The 14,471-nt window shown below is 51.1% G+C and overlaps 1 protein-coding gene across 1 annotated transcript in view; it reads right to left on the reverse strand.

Annotated features, from left to right (window-relative positions):
• Window positions 1-1,447: 1,447 nt before the first annotated feature.
• Window positions 1,448-14,471, reverse strand: part of LOC139242650 (probable G-protein coupled receptor 139) — a 41,163-nt gene continuing 28,139 nt past the window's right edge. Inside the window, exon 3 of the mRNA XM_070870454.1 lies at window positions 1,448-1,728. Coding sequence (XP_070726555.1) covers window positions 1,448-1,728 — 281 coding nt within the window. The remainder of the gene's footprint in view (window positions 1,729-14,471) is intronic.

The following is a 14,471-nucleotide window of genomic DNA, read 5'->3' on the forward strand; positions in this document are numbered from 1 at the left end:
TGTAGAACCTAGCTATCAGGAGAGGACAACAATTGCAAATGGGATCGCCGGTCCACCTCAGGAGAGAGGGGAATCGGAAGAGGAGGATGAGGAGGAGGATGAGGAGGACCTCGGGGAGGACAATCAGCCTGGCGATGAACCCATGCTCCCCCCACAAGACTGGAAAAGCCCCATGGTAGTTACGTGGCTGTAAAACCCTTGTGTCAACAGCTGATAAATGAAGACTTTGTGTGAGCTTACATTGGTGACAGTTACAGTTGTGTTGTGTTCCATCCTTGCCCGGCCTGGGCTGACCATGGCCATTGTGTCCAACCCTTGTCCTGATGTTTCACCGTACGTTATTAGAAGGCACGTCAGGACAATTGTATAGTTAAATAAAAATATTTAATAGTTAAATTCACATCTGAGAATTTTTACAACAAACATATATAACACCCCCTCACCCCCACCCCAAACATTCAACAATATTTTTAACACAACAATAACATAACAGTGAACATTTAACAAAAATGTATTTTGAACAAGAAGTAGCAACAATATACAACACCCCTCCTCCCTACCTGCGGCCACTCTTCCCTCCTGAACCTTGACCCCCCCCTTCTAATAAGCCCCCGTTTCAATCCCCGAGTAACGGGACCAATACGTCTTGCAGCAGGGGACCTCAAGGCCTGCTGCTGTGGGGGGCAGTGGCTGGAGGAGAAGACGTTTTGGAAGAAACATTTTCCGGGTCAGAAGGAAGATCTGCCCGTCGCAGTGCGTGCCCAGCTCGCTGACCCAACCTCCGTGGGGTTGGCCTGGGCACTATACACCTTGGAGTGGCCTGCTGTAAGCCGCTTGGCCCGCTACTTCATCCACCCATGAAGACCGCAGGTACAACAGATGGCAATTGGTCATCTTCCTCCTCCTCAGTAGTCCCCTCTGGACCCGTGGTGATGACCACCTGCAATGGCACAGGTGTCCGTGGAGGGGCCTCCCTTCACACCTCGGGAGTCTCGGGACCTGCAAATCATCATTGAGGTTATTAGAACAGAAGGGTAGACAGGAGAATGCTTGCACTGTGCTGGTATATGTACGAGGAGCAACATTACTGCAATAAATGTGAACGAGAGACGTTAAATATGATTACATCATATGGTTGTAAGCGATGGAATTCTCTGCCCCAGAGAGCTGTGGAGGCTGGGTCATTGAATATAGTTAAGGTGGAGATAGACAGATTTTTGAGTGATAAGGGAGTAAAGGGTTATGGGGAGCGGGCAGGGAAGTGGAGCTGAGTCCGTGATCGGATCGAGGGGTGTATGGCCTACTCCTGCTCCTATTTCTTCTGTTCTTATGTTCTTGACCTGATAGTATTACAGAAGCTGCATGCATAACACGGCACCATTATTATATTATAATGAAATGCCATTAGATGACTTTAAATGACTCTGGTTTACCACTGCTTTACACATTAGTCACACGGTACAACAACGGGACCTGCACCACCGCCGGTGGCAGAGCGACTGTGACTGCCCACTGGTGCTACAGCACATTGTGCCAAGTCAGTCAGGGTCTGTATATCAGCAGGGCCTCCTCCGGTGTGCCTCTGGTCCGCCTGATTCTTGGATATCTTCCTCTGCAAACGTGACAAGAGCATGGCATAAATTAATTGACTCGGTACTATTACAGAAAGGCAACGGACGTTGTATGCTAATACGGTTTGTATCCACAATGGATGCATGGTTATAACATCTACGTTCAGAGAAAATATTTGGACTTTCAAAAGGCTTTTGACAAGGTCCCACACAAGAGATTGGTGCAAAATTAAAGCACATGGTATTGGGGGTAATGTACTGACGTGGATAGAGAACTGGTTGGCAGACAGGAAGCAGAGAGTCGGATAAACGGGTCCTTTTCAGAATGGCAGGCAGTGACCAGTGGGGTGAAAGGTCAAAATTCACTGGAACCCCACCTCACCCGCAACCTCCCCCCCCCGCCCCCCGCTCCCCCCACCTCACCCGCAACCCCCCCCAACCCCCGCCCCCCCCACCCCGCCAGTGTTTGGGCTCAGTGGAAAGGACATTTAATTTGGGACTATCTACCGGAAAGTTTGAAATCCTAAAGTACTTAAGGAAGAAACTACGAACTTTAATTGAATTTTTGACTTTTACAGGACAAATTCAAGTCTGTGGGTGGGCCTAAAGGAACTGCAGGAGCCAACGTGATTATTGGAACTGTCTGGGTGTTGGGGCTAAGGTAAAGTGTCTGGAGAAATGGATATTTGAAAACCCTTCTCCACAAGAGACATTAATATTACAACATTAACTCAGAGATGGCCAGCCATCCAACCGGACCGAGAAAAGCCATCTTCAGCACGAATAAAAACAAAAGGGCCCACTACAGCCTGTATGTAAAAACCAAGCACAAAAGGACATTTCGATTACCAAGCTGATATTTTCCATCAGGAAACAGATTTAGAAGGAGCAACCCACCCAAGACATATTAACTTTTATCGAGCCCGCCAAAATATTACAAAGTAATGTCAAGCCTGCCAAATTTAAACAACGAATTCTGGACTGATTTGGCACAAAGAATAGGACAGCTCAAACCATATAACTGGCCCCTGTTTTAACAGAGGCTAGGTTGCTACTACCTCAGGAGACACTGGGGATGCTATGCTTGTATGCCATACTAGACTATGTATCAAGAAGGGAGAGAGACCAACGCGACAGTTGAAAACTAACTTCTCCAGCCTCGAAGTCCTGAAGTCCTAAAGGGAAGGAAGAAGATCACCATCGTGGCAGCAACTGATCACAGCCAACGTGGTACCACCAAAATCCACCGCCATCGACCAAACTCCAAACAAAACTCCAACGGAAAGAAACCGAAGAATCGAAAGTTTCCAGCCTACAAGCTGTTCCTGAGCTACCAACAGGTAAAACATTACCTAAAGTACTGTAAAAACCTACTTCTAACGAAATAAAACGGGTACTTACCCCACAAATCCAAAACGCGCCTTTCCGCATCAGCGGACTCAACCCAACTGAAGATTGTGCAGTAAGAAGTCCTCTCCGATGTTTAGGGTATGGCAAGCAGAACCTACAGAAGTCAATGAACCCTGAAATCGCGAACTACTGCTAACTGACCAGAAAGGATTGGTGAGCATAGTCCCTACCTGCCCTGGAGTCTAACCTAGCTAGGATTAGGTACTGGGAGGTGGGAGGTGTAACTTTTACTGTAACCCCCTTTGAATGTGTAATGTATTGTTCTTTATTAGAGTGATTATAAGGCTGACCTTGTACTTTCTTGTCTGTAATAAAAACAAAGTTCTTTTGCACCAAACCAGTGTCCTTTGCACTTTGTCACATCCCCCAAATAAACCCAGAGTCCAGAACCCAAGGGAGTGGGAGCCATTCGAACCGCTCAAGTAGGTCAGAGGTGAACCTGAAGCCCGGGACCACCCCTTACAAATGGTGACCGCGGCAGGACTCTGGTCCAAGGGGTGTGATGCGGAGAGTGCTGGTTTGGGGGAAGAGAGGATTTCCTCCGATGTGTACAAGCAAGTGAATGTCACTGAGGAATGGGTGCTTGGTCTGTTGTGCGCTAAGCGTCCAGCCGATGCTGCAGCCCAGTGGACAGCAAGCAAGGGTCACAAAGAATCAGTAGAGAAGGCAATCTGGTCAGTCTGTCTACAGCAACAGGTCCAACTCCTCGACAAAACCAATGAGACACTACAGGCAGAGTTATGGGAATGTGCAGAGACCTATCAGGAAAGGGCTGTGGCAGAAGAAAGATTATCGGGAGAACTCCGTAAGCTAAAACAGGAAAGGACCCAAATAATGGAAAGGTTTAAAAACAGTCAGGACTATTTTCACTGTCAGGTTACCGAGGCCAAAAGTAATGAAAAGTCACTGAGGGAGGAAAGCACTCTCCTCACCCGACAAGTAAAAGAGCTCCAGGAAAGATTAAAAGATATGCAGGCAGTGTATAAAGTAACTAGCACTGATGGGTTTGAATCGGGAGACCACGGTCTCTGCCAGCAACAAATTAAAAGTTTAAACCTTGCTCTGTCCAAGGCAAAAGGCATGTTATGTTTAATAAGCCGGGTACGCCCCAGGTAAACCTGGAAGAGAAGGAAGGAACCACCTGGCCACTACCTGTGGTACCGGTGACTACACCGGTGAAGCAGCAGGAGAGGGGATCGAGTTGTGGTGCGGACAGGGATAGTGAACCACTACCTGTGGTACCGGTGACTACACCGGTGAAGCAGCAGGAGGGGGGATCGAGTTGTGGGACGGACAGGGACAGTGAACCACTACCTGTGGTACCGGTGACTACACCGGTGAAGCAGCAGGAGGGGGGATCGAGTTGTGGGACGGACAGGGATAGTGAACCACTACCTGTGGTACCGGTGACTACACCGGTGAAGCAGCAGGAGGGGGGATCGAGTTGTGGGACGGACAGGGATAGTGAACCACCTGGCCACTACCTGTGGTACCGGTGACTACACCGGTGAAGCAGCAGGAGAGGGGATCGAGTTGTGGGACGGACAGGGATAGTGAACCACTACCTGTGGTACCGGTGACTACACCGGTGAAGCAGCAGGAGGGGGGATCGAGTTGTGGGACGGACAGGGATAGTGAACCACCACTACCTGTGGTACCAAGTTTCAGCTCGGCTTGGCCGCAGGGAGGAGAGGGAGGGGAGCCAGAACAGGGAGAGCCAGAACCAGGGCCAATGTGCCCAGTCCGGCAACAGAGGTTTGGCCCACCCACCAGTGGCGGGGGTCCAGGGCCCCTGGAAAGTCAGTTTGTGGTCCCCCACACTCCCCACCAGCTTAGGGCTATGATAACCCACCTGGGAAAGCTCACTCCAAAGGGAGACCCCCCGGTTCACTTTGTGGAGGTGGAACAGGCCGGGGATATTAATGGGTGCGATGATGCAGAAATGGCAAAGATGCTTCTCCTATCCCTCGACAGCAAACTGTACCAGTCCCTCTCTACTGAGAGCAAAAGAGGACAGAAAACACTTGCTGCCACCCAGACAGACATTTAGAAACTATGGGCTGCAATGACGGAGTCCCTTCTCTAGAGTAAACGGTGCAGCTCACAGGAGAAACCCCACAGGCTTTCTCAGACCGACTGTGGCCTGTGTACCAGAGCGCCTGTAGTGGGGACATAGACAGAGATCACTGAAACCCGGCCGAGTTAGCCCACTGGCTCCGAAGCCTAGTCACTGACAGTTTACCCAGAATAAGAACCAAGGCTGAGGCCTGGTTCGACCCCAGAGAGCCCCAGGCCACAGAACAGGGAGTGTTTAGGCAACTGACCCGAGCTTACAGAAACAGCAGAGGGACAGAAGAGCCCCCACAAAAGGGAAGGGTTCACGAAATCCGACCTAACCAAGACAAGAGGGAATGGCACCATGAGGGGGGTAACCCCCCCAATACAAAACATACCTGCTTCGGGTACGGAAAGAGTGGGCACTGGAGAAAGGATTGTGGAAATCCTTGGGAGAATAGCGCAGGAAAGAATTCTCCAACCCCGGCCCAAAAGACCGGGACAGATAAGCCAGTCCCTCCCCACTCGTTTGAGACCGATTTACCTGCGCTCCGAGCCATGTTAGATGGCCCTGGGAGGGTAGCCACTGCCACCGGTACAGAGATCCCACCTGCCCCCTCCCAACCAAAACCGTGACTGGGACAGGCACAGCCCGTCCACCTGTGTGTCCTCGAGTATGATGTGTGGGGGAGACTGACCGTACAGATGGAAGTGGAAAAGGTGAAAGGGACTTACCTGCTGGACACCGGTACCTCAAGCACCCTTGTCTATACAGCGAACCCCACCACCTCACCTCTGTCTAACGGGGTCCCCTACAGCTTGGTAGGGTTCACAGGCACTGAACAGACTGGCTCATTCTCCGTTCCGCTCTCCATTCATTTCGGTACACTCCACACCAAGTGGACTTGTGTCCTGATGAAGTGGGAGCAGGAAGGGAGAGGGATCCCAGGCCACGGGATCCTAGTGGATTTAAGAAACCACTGTCTTTGGGGGTCAGTCTGTACGGGACAGGAGAGTGAGGTGATGGTTATCCCAGGAAAACAGGGAAAAGGGACAGTGTGCACCATGACACCAAAGGATGGTTACGACCTTGAATCACTGGTCAGTAACACCCCTGTAGAATATCAAGCGTATGTGAGGGAAAACCTTGCAGCTTTTGCTACTCACAAACACGACTGTGGGAGAATAAATGGGGTCGAGGTTAGTATAGATGGGGACCCCATGACCTGACCACAGAAACAGTGCAACTTCCCCAGGGAGGTGGAGACAGACATGGAAACAGCCTTGGGTTCTCTGGTTAAACAGCGGGTATTGAGACCAATAGCTACCCATGTGAACTCTCCATTGTGGCCGGTTAAGAAACCAGACAACTCCTGGAGAGCCACGGTGGACTATCGAGTACTCGACCGTAACATCCCCACCTGTGCACCCACTGTTGCTGCTGTCGCTGACCTCACTGGAAGTATCCCAGCCTCCGCGACCACCTTCACGGTGCTGGATATTTCCAACGGGTTCTGGTCCATACCTTTAAGAAGGGAAGATCAGAACAAGTTTGCTTTTACCTTTAAAGGGCAGCAATACACTTGGAACTGTCTCCCTCGGAGTTTCCACAACAGCCCCAGTGTTTTCCACCAGTGTATGGCCAACTGTTTAAAGGGCTTTAGCAGACCCCAGCAGTTGGTGCAGTATGTGGATGACCTGCTCCTGTTCACCGATCAGGGGGAGGAACATGGCCCACTGCTGGCTGAGCTACTGGAGCTGCTGAAAGAAGAGGGATTTAAAGTAAACCCCAAGAAGGCACAGATCGGCCTGAAGGAAGTCAAATTCCTGGGACTATGAGCGCGCTGGGGAGAGAGCCATTGACAAGGCTAGAAGGGAAGCAGTGCAGAAGTTACCCGCCCCCAACACAGTGACAGGAGTAAGATCTTTTCTCGGGCTAACCGGGTACTGCAGAGATTACATTGAGGATTATCAGCCACTGCAGCCCCTCTGCTCCGAGTCCTACACAAGGGAGTGGAGTGGGAATGGGACAAAGGTTGTGAGGCAGCATTTATCCAACTCAAGAAAGACCTACAGACCGTGCCAGCTCTAGGGGCCATCGATGGGGGTAAAGAGTTTTTCCTGGAGGTAGCAGCCAGTGGGGACAGTCTGAGTGCAGTACTGATCCAAGAGCAGCATGGCCGGCTGAGACCAGTGGTCTACTCCTCCAGGATACTCACGGACATGGAGAAGGGATACTCCAACTGTGAGTGGCACCTCCTAGCCACTCACTGGGCTGTGAAAAGATCACTGATAACATAGAAACATAGAAAATAGGTGCAGGAGTTGGCCATTCGGCCCTTCGAGCCTGCACCACCATTCAATAAGATCATGGCTGATCATTCCCTCAGTACCCCTTTCCTGCTCTCTCTCCATACTCCTTGATCCCTTTAGCCGTAAGGGCCATATCTAACTCCCTCTTGAATATATCCAATGAACTGGCATCAACAACTCTCTGCGGCAGGGAATTCCACAGGTTAACAACTCTCTGAGTGAAGAAGTTTCTCCTCATCTCAGTCCTAAATGGCTTACCCCTTATCCTTAGACTGTGTCTCCTGGTTCTGGACTTCCCCAACATCGGGAACATTCTACACACATCTAACCTGTCCAGTCCCGTCAGAATCTTATACATTTCTATGAGATCCCCTCTCATCCTTCTAAACTCCAGTGTATAAAGACCCAGTTGATCCAGTCTCTCCTCATATGTCAGTCCAGCCATCCCGGGAATCAGTCTGGTGAACCTTCGCTGCACTCCCTCAATAGCAAGAACGTCCTTCTTCAGATTAGGAGACCAAAACTGAACACAATATTCCAGGTGAGGCCTCACTAAGGCCCTGTACAACTGCAGTAAGACCTCCCTGCTCCTATACTCAAATCCCCGAGCTATGAAGGCCAACATGCCATTTGCCTTCTTCACCACCTGCTGTACCTGTATGCCCACTTTCAGTGACTGATGAACCCTGACACCCAGGTCTCGTTGCACCTCCCCTTTTCCTAATCTGTCACCATTCAGATAATATTCTGCCTTCGTGTTTTTGCCCCCAAAGTGGATAACCTCACATTTATCCACATTATACTGCATCTGCCATGTATTTGCCCACTCACCTAACCTGTCCAAGTCACCCTGCAGCCTCTTAGCATCCTCCTCACAGCTCACAGCGCCACCCAGCTTAGTGTCATCTGCAAACTTGAGAGGAGGGTCCCCTATCACACTCCTTACCCACCATACTCCCACCCAAGTGTTCCTGGACGGGAGAATCAAGGACGGGACAGTGAGCAGTGCCCACATTGCTCACTGGACCCTGCTCCTCTCCCAAATGGACCTAAGGGTAAAGGGTCTCTGCGAGCCAAGACTCACAGCCAACATGATTTATCCAGGGACAGCCCACTGGTGTTCTGTAGAAGGGGTATGGGAAATTAACATAGGCTTTCGGGCTGGGTTACACCCCACAGGCCGAGAGATCTATGTGGACAGTTCAAGCACAGTATCTGCAGGTGAGCGACTCACAGGCTGCGGAGTTTATGACCCCGAGGCAGGTATTGCCCTGGTGATTAAACTCCCCAGTACTATGAGCGCCCAGCACGCTGAACTGTCTGTGGTGGTGTATGTAGTCTGTAAGGGGTTTTCACAGGGTTGTTGTACCTTGGGTGTCTCTCTCTGGGCCTCTGCCCTCACAGCTTATGCCTGGCCTGTGAGGTACCCTGAGTGCTGCAAGAGCACCCCTGGAGAGATGTGTCCACAGCTTATGAAGGGGGTTTTGAGACTCGTGCGTCCCCACAGCTTATGCCTAGCCTGTGAGGCACCTGTGAGTGTCAAACACTCCTAACCCCTTCTTCCCTCGCCTGTGACACACAGTTGAGCGTTTTCGAGGCGCTCCTAGCTTCCCTTACACGGTTCTGACATAAGACTCACGATCAGGAGATGTAATACAATAGAACTGAGACAAGGTGATTCCAAGAGGAACTTTAGGCTTCCAATTTATTTGACAAGGTGTAACTCAACAAACAGCAAGACACCAACAAAACAATCCCCCTAAATCCCACTAAACGGACCCAACGAAAATCTTTACACCGTTGAGCAGTACAATGCCCAACCTCCCACCTTTCCTGGCCTAACTGAGTTGGGAGTTCTGGGGACCAGAGGTTATACTCACTACTGTGCCTTCTGCAGTCTGGTGGTTTGTTTCTTCTATCTTCAGTGTCTTCAGACACTGGTTTTCCTTCAGTGTCGAGAGGCTAGTGGTTGTGGTTGTTGAATCACGAGGGCACGGAAAATCATCACTTCTTTTTCACTACGTCAGAAACCCCTTTTTATATCCAGATTATCCAGTCCGCCTCTCCTGCTGAAATCGATTCTTCTCATTGGTGGACTTTTTGATTTTGAAAAATGCAGCAGTTTTAGATTGGTTTTTTTTTCCACTGATCTTAACCTACTCAAGGTTTGAGTGGGTGTTGATTGCATTGGCCTCCTGTAGCCATTGTGCTAGTCTGGCCTGAGCCAGATATTTCTATGCCTGATGAAAAAGGTGTTGGAATATGTATGTGGCATTGTTTAAATGCTAATGTTTTCAAGGGGCAAGTTTCGAGGGTATACAGTTCCCAGACAATTTGATTAGTTCCAATGTTCAAACTGGTCCTTTAGATATTGACCCCACCCCTTTTCTTGCAGACCCAACATACACCTTTTAAAAATCCCAAATTCGATTAAAGTTCGTAGTTTCTTCCATGTGCACTTTAGGATTTCAAACTTTCTGGTAGATAGTTCCAAATGAAATTCCCTTTCCTATGAGTCCAAACACTGCGGGGGGGGGGGGGGGTGTCCATGAATGCACCCCCTTTTATCCCCTGCAGGCCTTGTCTGCTCTTTTAAAATTCATTTGTGTCCCAAAGTTTTCCTTCCATTGGTTTCAATTCACAGCCCAGACTGATCCCACAGCCCTTTTCCTTCTGGGTAAAATGAGGGGTTTTTGTCCTCCCTACATAATCCCCCATCTGACACAGTCAGACACCACTCGAGTGTGTCAAAGTTCAGGGTGGTGAGAAAACCCTCGGTCTCTCAAATTGCCCAACTTTCCCCAGTTTAACTCTAAACTGATCCCGTCGATATATATCATAATTCCTTTTAACGCGGTACTAAACACAGAAATCCAACAGGTTACAATACACGACAGCAACATACATATATGTACTTAAGGTTACAGCAGCAATTGTACATTGAGTCTCATTTCAGTCTTAACCGTAAAACAAAGAAACCTGCCCTGCAAACTCCCCAGGGGCCATGTATGAAAAACGCAGTCATCCCTGGGAATAACAAAACCGCCTAAGTGTCGCGGTCAAGCTTTGTTTACACACCTTGAGTGTTCAGCAACGGCTCTCCTGGCTGTGTAGTAGCCTGAGGAACTGCGTTCTTTTTCTTTTTCTCCTGAGCTTACAGCTTGTAACCAGCAGATAAGCTACAATCAGGAGTTGGCTGATTACTAAGGCATGCGATCCCACCCGGATCCATGCAGGTATGTCTGCCCGTATTCCCAAATCCCACCATGCTGTGGGTTTAATCTGGGCAATCTCCCCTGCTAGAATTTCAGTTTTCTGCTCCATGGTGTAAAACTGTTTTTGAGACAAATCCACTGCCTGGAGGAGGGCTGAAAGTTTCTCAGGTAGTGGGGCAATGGGATAGCCAAACTGGGCGACATATTGTTGTAGGTGGCTGAGGTTGTTTTGTACCGTAAGGTGAATCGTGGAAGGTTCAGGGATGGGTGTGATTCTGGTGTGTGCCACTTGAACCTCTGCCCCGGGTTTAAAGCAAAAGCTGCTGTACAGTATTGGACACCACCTTCCCGGTCCGTGTTCATACCGATGGGCACTTGTGGTGACACAATATGTCCCACCGCCTACATATGCTACCTGTGGAGGCATGTGGTTAGGGGCCATTACCTCCATTGTGCAATTGATAGGCTCTGCCCCAGCGGTGCTGAACCCACATTGTGGCCTTGCAAAAGCGTTCAAGTGCTGGTGGCACAGGATTACCTGTGCTCCCCTGCTCCGACAACCCGAGAGGTCTGTACCTGTCACAGTGTGCTCCCACATTGTGACATAAGGTGGGACCTCTTGGAATCGAACATGCACCCCTCCACGAATGATTCCCACATTCTCCACTCGGTACAGGGGTGCTGGTCGTGGGGACGCCCCCATCTTCACCAGGATTTTTGCAGGCCCCACCGCGGGAGCTGTTCGGCAAGGGAAGGCTTCCACCCACTTGGAAAACACATCCACCAGGACGAGGCAGTATTTATAACCTCCCTGGGCGGCCGGTAGGGGTCCGATGTAATCGATCTGGATCGACTGCCATGGTCCCTCTACCCGCCTGACGTGTCCCATAGACACCTTCCTTTTCTGAGGGTCTGGGTTGTTTGCAGCACAAACCAGACAGCCCGCACAGAAGTCGCGGACGTCTTCCCGGAGACCTGGCCACCACCCTGCCTTTTCTACCCGTTGCCAGGTAGATTCCGGCCCAGGGTGTCCCGCACCTGGACCCTCATGGGCCAGCTGAAGGAATTCCCTCCGGTGTTGTGGGGGCACTACCCATTTGGCCCCTTTAAACAACATGCCTTCCCGCACAGCAATATCTGCAGCACTGTATGGGCCCTCCGCCTTTTCCCCTTTTAATAGCAGCCAAGGCAGCCTTCAGGATCGGATCCTGCATCTGGACTACTTTAAGGTCCGGGCCACAGCTGCCCCTACGCTCCCTTGTGTCCCTGGCTTGCTTCTTGCTGCTGCTATCCTGCCTGCCTCGTATGGGTCCCATGGGCGACCTGTGCGAGCACCTTCCCTTGCCAGCAGGCCTGCCTGCTGGTTACCTTCCCCCCGTGGCTCAGTTTTGGAGTGGGCCTTTACCTTATGGATATATACATCCCCGGTTTCTCCCACTGCAGCCACGATCTTTTCTAGCAGGGGTTTGGTCACAAGGGGCTTCCCATCCACAGAGGTGTACCCCCGGCATGACCAAATCGCCAGATACTCTGTACACCAATTGCAAGTGAACATGCTGTCTGAGCAAACCGTGTATGGGGGAGGGAATTCCTCGGGGTGTGTGACCACATACATCACCGCCGAGAGTTCCGCCTGCTGGGCGCTCAGGGTGCATGGGAGTTTAAGAGCCAAGGCAATCCCTGCCTTGGGATCCCAAACTCCGCAGCCCGTGAGTCTTGTACCCGCGGACACTGAACTGGAGCCACCAACGTAGATCTCGCGGCCTGTGGGGTGTATCCTTGCCCGAAATCCAAAGTTAATGTCCCATACTCCCTCCACAGAGCATCGATGCGGCTGCTCTGGATAGATTAAATTTGCTGAGAGCCTGGGCTCGCAGAGGCCCTTGACCTTTAAAGTCATTTGGGAGAGGAGGAGGGTCCAGCGAGTGATTCTAGCACTGCTCACTGTCCCATCCTTAATCCTCCCGTCCAACAGCATCTGTGTCGGGGTATGATGGGTGAGGAGTGTAATGGGGGATATTCCGGTAAAGATCTGAGCTCTCTTTACTGCCCAGTGGGTGGCAAGCAAGTGCCTCTCACAATTGGAGTATCCCTTTTCTACCTCCGTGAGGACCCTGGAGGAGTACACCACTGGTCTCAGCTGACCGTTTCACCCCTGGAGCAACACTGCACTTAAGCTGTCACCACTGGCTGCCACCTCCAGGAAGAATTCCTCCCCCCCATCAATTGCCCCTAGGGCTGGTGCTACCTGCAGGTCTCTCTTAAGACGGACAAATGCTGCCTCACAGCCCTCGTCCCATTCCCACTCGACCCCCTTATGTAGGGGTCTGAGCAGAGGGGCGGCAGTGGCTGCATAGTCCTCGATGAAGTCCCTACAGTAGCCAGTGATTCCCAGGACAGACCTTACCCCCGACACATCCCTAGGGACAGGGAGTTCCTGCACTGCCTTTCTTCTAGCCTCATCAATGGCCCTTTCTCCTGCCCTTATCGTCAGGCCCAGGAACTTTACCTCTCCTAGACCTATCTGGGCTTTCTTGGGGTTAACTTTAAAACCCCCTTCCTTCAGTAAGACCAGCAGTTCGGCCAGCAGTGGACCGTGTTCCTCACTGCTGTCTGTGAACAACAACAGGTCGTCCACATACTGGACCAGCTGGTGTGGCTGGCTGAACCTGTTAAGCAGTTCGCCATGCATTGGTGAAAGGTGCTGTGACTATTATGAAAGCCCTGTGGGAGGCAGCTCCATGTATACTGCTGTTCCCGGAAGGTGAAGGCAAACTTGTACTGGTCTTCCCTCCATACAGGGATAGACCAGAACCCGTTGGATATGTCCAACACTGAACGTGGTTGTGGATGCAGGGATTTCCCCGATCAGATCCACAACCGCCGCTACTGTGGGGGCACAAGCTGGGATGTTTTTATTGAGCACCCTATAATCCACCGTAGCCCTCCAAGAATTGTCCGGTTTCCTAACCGGCCAAAGCGGGGAGTTAACATGGGTGGCTATGGGTCTCAAAACACCCTGCTCGACAAGCGAGCTTAACGCTGTCTCCAAGTCTGCTTCTGCCTCTCGGGGAAAGCCATACTGCTTTTGCGGGCGGGACATGGGATCCCCATCTATTCTAACCTCCACTCCTGTGACTCTCCCACAGTCGTGTTTATGGGTGGCAAATGCTGCAAGATTTGCTTGTACATAGGCCCGGTACTCGGCCGGGGTGTTACTGACCAGAACCTCCAGGTCGTAACCCCCTTTTGGCTTCATTGTACACAGAGTCCCTTTTCCCTGTTTCTTATCAATAACCATGACTTCTCCCTCTGCTCCCGTGCCCACTGTGCCCCATAGACAGTGATTCCTCAAGTCTACCAGGATCTGGCGAGCGATGATAAAATCAGCCCCCAAAATCCCTTTTCCCACCTGATCCCAGTTCATCAGGACGCACTTCCATTGTGTTTGGAGTGCTCCTAAACGAACTGTGAGCAGGACTGAGAAAAACCCAGCCTTCTCATTACCTGTGAACCCAACTAGTTGATACGGCACCCCGTTTGATAGAGGTGAGGTTGTGGGGTCCTCCGAATGGACTATGGTGCTGGAAGCACCAGTGCCCAAAAGGTAGGTCCCCAATACACCCTCAACCTCCATCTTGACCCAGGGTCGTCCCCAGGGGTCGTATTCTAGTGGACACAGGTATACAGGCTGGGTCTGGGCTAGTCACGGCCTCTGTACTGGCAGGGTTGCTGGTGCTTCCCTGCCTGTTGCCGTGGCTACCTTCCCAGTCCCCTCCAGCACTGTCCTCACTGCAGCTACTATCTGGTCAAGGGATGGTGAGGAGCTCGCTCCACTTCCCCCACTCTGGGCAGCTCCTGAAGGACTTCACCCCCCATATCTCTTTGCTGGGCTCCTGCAATCCCT

Source organism: Pristiophorus japonicus, unplaced genomic scaffold (genome assembly GCF_044704955.1).
Source record: "Pristiophorus japonicus isolate sPriJap1 unplaced genomic scaffold, sPriJap1.hap1 HAP1_SCAFFOLD_141, whole genome shotgun sequence".
NCBI classification, from domain to species: Eukaryota; Metazoa; Chordata; class Chondrichthyes; family Pristiophoridae; genus Pristiophorus; species Pristiophorus japonicus.